Source organism: Corylus avellana, chromosome ca3 (assembly GCF_901000735.1).
Source record: "Corylus avellana chromosome ca3, CavTom2PMs-1.0".
NCBI classification, from domain to species: domain Eukaryota; kingdom Viridiplantae; phylum Streptophyta; class Magnoliopsida; order Fagales; family Betulaceae; genus Corylus; species Corylus avellana.
This window is the reverse complement of record NC_081543.1, coordinates 9,688,730-9,699,391: the sequence shown is the minus strand read 5'-3', so window position 1 is coordinate 9,699,391 and position 10,662 is coordinate 9,688,730. Positions and strand designations below refer to the sequence as shown.

General features: G+C 33.6%; 1 protein-coding gene across 1 annotated transcript; it reads left to right on the top strand.

The window, feature by feature from the left end:
• Positions 1-3,603: 3,603 nt before the first annotated feature.
• On the top strand, positions 3,604-6,841 carry LOC132174686 (putative RING-H2 finger protein ATL21A). Its single transcript, XM_059586326.1, has 2 exons — positions 3,604-4,368; positions 6,376-6,841. The coding sequence occupies exons 1-2, from the start codon at positions 3,723-3,725 to the stop codon at positions 6,510-6,512; spliced, it is 783 nt and encodes a 260-aa protein (XP_059442309.1). The 5' UTR covers positions 3,604-3,722; the 3' UTR covers positions 6,513-6,841.
• The last annotated feature ends 3,821 nt before the right edge of the window (positions 6,842-10,662 follow it).

The following is a 10,662-nucleotide window of genomic DNA, read 5'->3' as shown; positions in this document are numbered from 1 at the left end:
TTGCAATTTGGCCCCCTAATGTTTAAAATGTAATAAAGTAGCACTTCAAACTATCAGTCAGTTGCAATTTGGCCACTCCGTTAGTTTGCACCGTCAAAATGGATGGAAAATACAAAACGACGCCGTTTTGTTGAGGTTAAGTTACTAAAATGCCTTTTTTAGAAGAAAAAAAAAATTAATTTAAAAAAAGCCCACAAACGTTGTGTTGCTTAAAAAAAAAATCCCGTCCAGCAGCTCCTCACTTTGACTTCATCGGTTCACCCTTCCAGTTCGCATAGGTGCGAGAAAGGAGTGCACAAAATTGGAGAATGAATGAGTTTTGTTCTATTGTGATTTTCAAGGTCACTTTCATCCTCTTCTGAAATGGGGGGTTCACACATCGCCTCCTTTTCATATCTAAACCCAAATGCAGAACCCATCATACTGTGATTTTCATGGTGGGTTTCTTCTACAATGGGGTTTCGTCTTCTTTTGCAAAATTTAACTGCGATTTGTCCAAACTCCTCTCATGTAGCAGTTGATCCAAACTTCTCTAGTCCGAAACCCCACCTCAAATTTCTCAAGTTGATAGTCGTTTTGATTTGCTTGTATGAAAGAGGATTTAGTGGTGTGATTTTTGCTGGTTTGATTTATTGGAGAGGATTTGTGTGAATGAGGATTTGCTGGTATGATTTTTGTGGGACATACCTGAAGAAATTAATAAAGAAATGGGAAAATAAAACACAAAATATATATATATTTTTTATTTTATTTTATTTTTAAAAATGGCATTTTAGTAACTTAACCTCAACAAAACGACATTGTTTTGCATTTTTCATCCGTTTTGACGGTGCTAACTAATGGAGTGGCTAAATTGTAATTGACTGGTAGTTTGGGGGGCTACTTTATTATATTTTGAACATTGGGGGGCCAAATTATAAATGACTGATAGTTTGGGGAGCTATTTTATATTTTTCCCAAAATAAAATAAAATAAAACAAAAATTTTTATTTTATTGTCAAACTATAGAAAGTTAGCAATGTCACCTCCCTCATTAGAGTTTTGAGTTAAATCATACAGCAAATGAGTGAAATGACTTTTTTTATACTTCTGGAAAGTTTATAAAATTACTTTAATTTGATAAATAAAATAAAATAAAACAAGGATATTTTGGAAATTTTCAAGGCCTTTGTTAGGATTTAACATTGCAAAACTTTTAAAATTGGATACACTAAATTGAAAAATGAATTTTTTACATGTTAAGGAACACATGATACTTTTAGAGATTGGGTTGGAGTACCTTGAAGGAAATTTATGTCCAATCATCTATGATTAAGAATTAGGGTTGTATTCAAGCCGGGTATTGAATGCTTAACCTTGACTCATTTAATTTTATTTCGAACACGAGTCAAGCTTGAACTTATCACCAAGCTAGATATTATGTTCAAGCTTGGCTCATTTAATTTTATTCCAAATACGAGTCAAGTTTGAGCTTATCAAAAGTGCTCAATTATCTTATTCACTTCTTATATAAAGGAAATACGATAATTGTTTATCTCTTCATAAATACATACTACTCATTATTTAATTAAATAATGTTAAAATTATATCATTTGAGTTATAATTAAATAAATTAATTTGAATATTAAATAATCTAATATCGAGTTTTATATGTATGTATATAAATTCATTATGCACATAAACAAACACGCACATACACACATATATCAATACATGCTCACAAACACACTCATGGACACACAAATCTCTAAAACTAAACGCACAACAACAATAATTCAAGTTATATCTATCATATTAAGAAGATAATTCCCTTTTACTTAAATGTTTTTATTACAAAATTAAAATAATACCTTTTTTTTTTTTTTTTTTTGTAAAAATGAAGTTATACGAGTTTATACAACCTTATCCGAGTCGAGCCGAATTTATATGAGTATGCCTCGTTTAATATTCGAACATATTCTTGTGTTTACAAACAATTCATTTATTATTCGAATTGACGCCAAATTGAATTTAACTTAGTCGAGCCAAATTCACGAGCGGCTGGGCTCATCTTACACCCCTATTAAGAATGTATGAGTTTAGAGGACAAAGGTTTTAAAAAAAATAAAAAGGTGACAAATCCTAGCTCGAGGTATGTATTCTCTTCTCTTCTCTTCTCATTCTCTTGCTTCTTTTCTTCTCATAAATTATCTTATTGACTTAAGCATCAGAGTATCTTTCGCCAATGTCTCCTGACCAATGTCTCCCGACGAGCCACCCGTACTTGATTTTGTCATTGTAAATATTCTTCACTAGATTACCGACGTGCAACCATAGGGTTATGTTGACTCATGGACAAACCTATTTATAATACAACCAACGTGAATGTCGTGTCGTGTGAATTATATATAATCTTCAATAAAGATGACTTTTGAAACTTTGACTAGTCATGATCTTAATAATATATAATGGGTTGTGGTAGTCAAGAAAAACTTATTAAAATTGGAAGCAAAAGACTTGTGAGGGACCTGACTCATCACCCTGCAAATGAGGTATTGAAGCCAGAGAAGACCAAAAGGCCAGCCTCCATAACATTAAAATGATTTACAAGTACGAGTACAAGACTATATAAATTAATTATAACTTAACATATTTAATTAAATACGTCAAATTTATTAACTCTAATCTATTAATTTCGTTTAATGTTTCTATAGATTCACAGGCTGTCGCGTATTGTATTTAAACGGGTCAGACTTTTTGATTCAAAATGACTAATTTTATGTTGGAGTCTTGCTTAAAATTGTCAAATTCTATAGAAAAGTAGCAATCCCATTGCTCTCTTCTTCGTGTATGCTTCCACAAGGTGACTAGTGGGGTCTCATCTAACCTCTTTCATTAAGCTTTCCTACTGAAAATTCAACCCCAAGAAGCACTATACGATGATCCCATTGGTTAAAACTTCAAAATGAATCCATTTCTTTCTCCAAAGTCAAGTGCACCTTCCATTCAAAAAGGAAAAAAAAAACAAAAAAAAAAAAAAAGAATCCAATTACTTGCAGGCAGCTGAAGTTTCCTTGCCTTTTGGGTCGTATCGTAGTCCTCTTGGGTGTGCTAAGTGCTAACCGTGCCACACACGTTTCATGAGAAGGATTTCCGTATGGGAACAAATGCTATGAGGTTTACCTAATTAATTTCCTTGTGAAAATCAAAACAAACTTAGAAGTTGTTGAATTATGCTAAAAAAATAATTTATTTTTTATAGTTAAATTCTTTCTACTAATTTAATAGATTTTGTTAGTGTGATGCTTACTTAAGTAAGACACGTATCATAATTTTATTAGCTCTAATATTTTACGCTATTAGAATCTGTTAAGTCAGTAAATGTAATTTGATTGTGACTGTAGAAATTAAATTATTTTTTATCATATCGTAATGATTCATTTTAACTAATTGCAAATCAAATAAATCATATAGACTGATTTTGTATTTTTCATTTCCAATAATTTTGACAAATACATGTGAAGACACACCTATCCGAATAGGAAAATGATTGTTTTCTTTCTCCTATCCTTCTCTCATCCTCAACATTTATGTATAATCGTCATAAGTGATGGGACAGCTTAAAATAATTTATTTAAACAGATCGAAACGTTTCAAAGCTCTCTCACGTTTCAACCTTTTCATACAACCTATATTAATAGGAAGAAAGAGTAACAAATTGTTACCTTCTTTTGCATCAAGAGATGGATGCTTTCATCTTCTTCCTCATTCTCTTCTTCTCTTCCACCTTCATGGGAGCAGCTGCAGAACCCAATTGCCCTGTAAACCAGTGCAGCCATGGCGGCCCCAAGATTCAGTTTCCTTTCCAAGTAAAAGGAGACGCCACCAAATCCAATCACCCTTCAGGCTTTGAGGTTGTCTGCAAATTAGGCGACAACAACAAAAACATGACAACAATTCACTTCCCATCTTACGGCGACTTGGTCGTCCGATCAATCTCTTACGGCGACAAAAGACTCAATCTTCTCGACCCCAAAAACTGCGTCCACGGAGTTTTTCTCAACCTCAATCTCTCTCTCACACCCTTTCGTTATTTCTACGGCGTCAAAAACTACACATACCTCAATTGTTCCTCGAGGTTGCCTTCTAATTCTTACCCGGAGGTCCCCTGCCTGAGCGGCGCCGGACATCATGTGTACACCGTGGAAACTTCTCTGGGTCTGCCGGATTCTTGCCGGCGAGTGAAATCTGTGGCGATTCCTTTTCAGTACAGCCCTTACATCTCCGACAACAGTTTTGGTCTTGGATTATCTTGGGACAACCTTCCTGGATCCGAAGATCGTCGATTGAAGGATAAAACCGAGAATTCCGACGTGGCACCAGATAAAGGTAACATTTGTCTTTTACTTATTTTCTCTTCATATAATTGAGAGGAATGCTTAGCTTCATTCGTTAAAAAGTTTATCTTTAGCCCATTTAATCCTAAATGGCAGGACTTATTTTTTAAAAATTTATTAATTTTAAAATATATCATGCCACCTAGGATTAAAATAGATTTGGTCGTTGATTAAAGTACAGAATAACAGCATGTAAACCGAATCCGATTAAAATAGTTAAAAAATAAACTTTTTAATAACGTCAAGCATTTCTATATAAATTAATTCTTTAGGAACTTTAATTCATTTATTATTAGACAATTTCAGGAATTAGTAGGAACATAATTGATTATTAAATAAAAACTACCCCATTATATGTCTAAACCAATTCAAAACTGCATTTCAGAGTAATTGTTTTTAGTATTTTTCTAGGTGAGTTGTGAAGTATGTACTAAAAATATAATTAAGAAAAGAAAAAAAAAAACTCATTTTACTAAAAAGAAATAATATTAGTGGATTATGAACTGATGCAGGAAATTAAGGTTTTTTTTTTTTTTTTTTTTTTCTGATGAATAGGAAAACATATTTGATATTATAAACAGGACAAATTAATAAATAATTTCATAAATAGGAAAAGAAAAGTCAACCTAGGAATTTGCGATACTAATTTCAACCTATTCTGTTTGTCTTCTGCGTATTCACATGGCTGGCCAACATTTAATTAATTCATGCAATCAAAACGCATAATAACAACCAACTAAAATCAAAAACATTTGAGCGTAAGTATTAAGTAATATATAAAAAGTAAAGGATTTTAAATGATAAAAGTAAATAAGAGAAAATATATATATATATATATATATATATATATAAACAAGTAGGTCATGCTTTAGTTTAAATTTTATTTTTTATTTTTACTGTTTTCTAAACCCTCCTAACATGTCAATTGTCCTCCTCTCATTTTCTTTTCTTTTTTTTAGGACTCTTAACACTTTATATATATATATAAAAAAATTAAGGGCTTTGTATAAATTAGGAGTCTTAAACAAGTAATGCTAGAAGTTTTTCTTATCTCATTCTCGTGTTACTTCAACCTTTAAAATTATTATTGGACTTCTGATTACACATAATTGAATTTTGATTAATTAGTGATTTTAAAAGTTATTTTATTCATAGAGTGACTGTTAAGATTACTCGTCTTAAGCAATGACATAATTGGAATAGCCATAGATGTGCTCACACATACACATATATTATTTTGATGAGGCATATGTTTATAGTTGCATAGTTTTCAACCCTCATAAGTTTCTTTGAAGTAAAGTTTGATATATTTTAAATCCTACTTCATAAATGGGCAAAATTGACGAAGACTTAATCCTACTTCATAATGGGCCAAATTGACGAAGACTTTGACTGACTGATACAAACGAAGAAGGAAACTTCCCTTCAAGTTCTAGTCACCGCCTTCTAGAATGTCATGTAACTAAAATATGTCTCTTTATCATGCAAAAAGACAAAAATACCCTTAAAATTTTTTATATAAAACAAAAATACCCTAAAAATTTCATAAGAAAAAAAAAAAAAAAAAATCACCCAAGACTTTTTTTTTTTTTTTTTTATTAAGATATCTTTTGTCATTTGGGAGACATTAGGAGGATATTAATGCAATCTTTAATTAATTGGGCATTTAGAGAAAAAGTCTTATCTCAGCATATTCATATTGTATCAAGTTTGACTAGTCTTCTAGATTCTCAGTTTTTAACTATTTAACAAATTAGTAGACTTATCTTTTTAATTATTTTAAAACTTCTGCAATCTATTCCCAAACCAAACATGACTCTTTAATTCAATTGGCACTCATGCCCAATTACTTCAATTATTTATTACACATTTCCATTATTTTTTTTTTTTTGTACTGCTTGTATAAATATCAATGACCTGCCATTTTTAATTATGAAAAAATAAATAAATAAATAAGAGAGAGAATGGTTTTGCACTGACAATGGTTTCATCTGTGCAGTCTTGAGTATCAGCATCTTTCTTTTTGCAATGGTGGTGATTACAGTGATAGTTATAAAGATCAGTCACTCAAAGAAAATGTGCTTCGAGGATGAAGAAAAACATCTAATGGAAGTTGAGAAATTATTGGAGACATGAAAAAAAACATCTATTTTCCAAGACATGTTTGTTAGCAGACATACCTGAATTCAAGCTTTACTAACATACCAGATTTTCCTTTCTTGTTATGAGGTCCTGAGGCTCCTCAATAGCAATACATGTTGGGATGTAAAGAGAAAAACATAGTTACAAATTTTGTTCATAATATTGTCTAGCTTTTATGTTTCATCGACTTGCTTTTTTTTTTTTTTTTTTTGGGCAATAAGAAACTTCCAAATTGTCAGTTTTCATGTTGGCTGAATTCGATGTCCAAAATATTCAATGTAACATGTTTTTTATTGATCATGGTTGGTGGATTGAATTTATTGTAATGAATAAATCTCATTCGTTTGCCTTGCCTGCAAGCCCGTCTGCAGAGCATACAGGCGAGAAATTTTATGAAAAACTACCCAAAAGCTCATCTACAATCTTGGTTGTAATACGTCTGAACGAGATGTCCAATGAAGACCCATTGAGACACTCGTTTGCAAAAGGCCTCTGAAGAGCGTACGAGCGAGATGGTTTTGTAAAAACCCACCGAGACATTTGTCTAAAGTCTTGTCTGAAGGGCGTATGAATGTGTCGCTCCAGAAATCTGTGCTTCTGCGCGTATGGACGAGTAAGCAACTCGTCTAGACAACGCCTTAGAATTTGCTATAATCCTGTTTCAACTTGTATTTCTTTATACCTGGGTTTTGAAAAGTCTATTTAAAGGGGCTTCTAAGCTCGATTATTTTTAAGGATTCTACTCTAGAATTCAGTGTGCTAAGAGAGAGAGAGAGTATTTTAGACCTAGAGCATCAATGTTATTTCTCTCTTAGAGTATTGGTTATAAACCACAACTATTCATTAACAACAACTGAATCCTAACCGACATTCGATAAATGAGATTAAGTAGAAGAATCATTCAAGAGATTCTGGTGAAGTTACTGAGATAGTCGACAAGTGGGGCACTTGTCTAATGCAAAAGAGAGTCAACTTTAAATGTTTTATAAATGTGAACTTCTTGTATTTTTATTCTTTTATAGTGAATTGATTTCTACGAATTTAGCTGCCTCAGAATGGTTTTACTTTTGAAGAGTTTTTCAAAATGTTTTTACCTTGTTACCAAAATCTCTGTGTTGATTGGTTTATGGCTTTCATATATCTTTGATGAATGTGTTTGTGATTGGATATTTTTAAATTTTGCATTATATTGATAACACCTATTCAACTCTCCCTTCTAGGTGTTGTTTGAAGTCTGGTTTTATATTTTCAATTGACATCTGGGAGGGTTCACTCTGTGAATGATTAATTTCCTGAATGTGATCTTAGACTTCTCATCAAAATGTCTTGTACTAATGCAACTAATTCACTTCCCATCTTTGATGGGTCAAATTATTCCTTTTGGAAGATTCGTATAAAAGTTTATCTCAAATCCATAGACGTTTGGAACATCGTCCAGTCTGGATGGACACGTCCAGATAAGCCTATGGCTAAATGGACTAAGGATGAACTATAAATTCCATCTTCATGTCACTCTCAACCAATGAATTCAATCAAATATCTCGGTGTAAGATTGCTAAGGAAGTATGGGATACTTTGGAAATTACGCATGAAAGAACAAAAACTGTAAAATCTTCAAAACTCCAAATGCTAATTTTCAAATTTGAAGAGATTAGGATGGAAGAGGATGAGACCTTTGATGATTTTTATGCCAAACTCAGTGTTATTCGTAACTCTATTATTAATTTGGGAAATAAAATTTCTAATATTAAAATGGTTAGAAAAATCATGAGATCTCTTCCTAAGCGATTCGTACCTAAGATTACTGCCATTGAAGAAAACAAAGACATTGACACTATGAAAGTTGAAGAGCTTGTTGGCTCTCTTCAGACCTTTGAGCACACTTGGACTCGTTCAAAGAAAAACAAGACCATTGCTCTTAAAGCAGTTAAGAAAGATTCAAATGTCTCCTCTAATGAAGAATCAATGGATGATGAAGAATTTTCCATGTTTTGAACTGGAGAAAGTGAAGAATTGCATTGGCATCAGCATAAGCAAAGGCGTTATAACGAGGTCACTTTAAAGGATAACTTTTTTTCCTCTCTCTAGTAGAGTATCTCTGTACCTCTGGTTTCCTTCTAGGTTCTCTTCTTTTCCTTTCTCCCCTTGATTATATCTCGTCTTGCTTCCCATCTCTCCACCTTAGTCATGGAGAATACTATCCCTGACTTGGTAGATTTGATCAATCATATTGCAGCTCTTGGTTGGTTTGATACTCCACCGACCCTGACCATTCCCACGGTCAACCCTAGTCCGTCCCCTTCTTTCATGCTTGTGGGAAAGATTCTCTCGTCCCAACCTCTTTAAAAAATTAATATTAAGAATAATCTCTTGCAAGCCTAGAAATTTTTGAAGTCTCTAGTTTCTAAAGATAGAGGGGATAATATGATGGTTTTTACGTTTGAAAATTTGGATGAGCTTAATAGAGTGTTGCATTACTCTCCGTGGAACATCAAAGGGTCTCCTCTTTTTCTTAAGAGGTGGTTTGATGAGGATGCTATTGAAGATTTGGATTTTACCAAGGCTGCTTATTGGTGCAAATTCACAATCCTCCGTTAGAGCTGATGACGATTGAAAATGCAAGGAATATTGGTGCAAGTCTAGGAGAGCTGTTGGAAGTTGATACTTTTGATAATCTCAAACCTGCTAGAGAAGGTTTTCTTCGGTTTAGGGTGGTTAATAATCTTTTGAATCCCCTCACTCCAGGCTTCACTCACCATAGGCCTCCAAAGGCTTCGCTCTGGATCCAATATATGTATGAAAGGCTCTCTAATTACTGTTACACTTGTGGAAGAATATGGCATCTTTCTTATGCATGTATCGTTGAACCTCGTCCCCCTGATCATGGGAGGTATTGTGACAAGTTAAAGGCTAGTTCTCCTAAAACTAGCAAGGTTGTTTAGCTTATTCAGCCAAGGAGTCAGATTTCTAATGCTCTTGCCATAGTTTCAGTTCATAACAGGTCCTTTCCTTACTCAACTCAGTCGAGTTTTTTCAACTCAACTCAGCCGATCTCTCCGAGATATTTCCCCAGCTCCCCAAGTAACAGCCCTATCCATTTGAGCCCCGCTATTAATGCTCCTGCATTAATAGAAAAGTCTTCATTTGTCAAAAATCAGCTGCACCACATTAACTTCTCTTTATTGCTTACCAACATTGAGAAGTTAAATTCCCTTAAACTTCACTTCCCAAAAAATACGTGGCATGCCTTTGTCAATTCATCCTTGGAAATTTGTTCCTCTAGCTCTTTATTGGCTATTCCTAACTCCAAGCTAGATTCTAAGGAATTTAGTTATACCTCAACTATTTTACCAACTAACCTTTTCCTTGCCTCCACATGTCCTCTTGTTTCAAACAATCCTTCCACCTTCACGTTACCTCATATCTGTCCACCATTCAAACTCCTTCTTTTTCCAACTTGAAACCTCCCCATCCTCCAAACAACCCTTCTTCTAGGAAAAGGTTTCATCCTTATACCAAATCCATTCCCACAAAAAAAAACCAAAAATCAATTTTCGACATTCCAGTAATATTATTGAAGATGATGATGGTCAAGATGATATTGTGCAAAGTGGTTCTGAGTTGTTCAAGACAGCAGGGGTTGAAGGTTTTAACCTCCCCCTACCAGCCCAATGAAAATTCTGGCATAGAATTGTAGGGGGTTGGCCCGAGGCCCAACAATTTGAGCTCTTCGGGCTTTGATTAGATCTCATTGTCCTGATCTTCTATTTTTATCTAAGACTAAAGTGTTTGTTGGAACAAGTGGCTCATATTCTATTACTGGCCCATTTGGTGTAATTAGTTTATGTGGGCCTGGGGACAAATAAGTTGTGGGGGGTATTTTGGAGTTTTCCAAAGTACTTATAATTAGGGTTTTCCTATAAATATGTTATGTTGTAACCCTAAATCATTGAATAGAAAAATTAAAAATATAGCTGCACTCTCTCCTGTGGACAGAGGCACATTGCCGAACCACGTAAATCTGTGTCTCAACTCTCTCTTGATCTCTCTTTTTTTGATTCTATATTATTCATCATTGTTGTGCACGGTAACAACAATTGGTATCAGAGACTAATTATACGATGGCTGGGATTGGCACATCTTT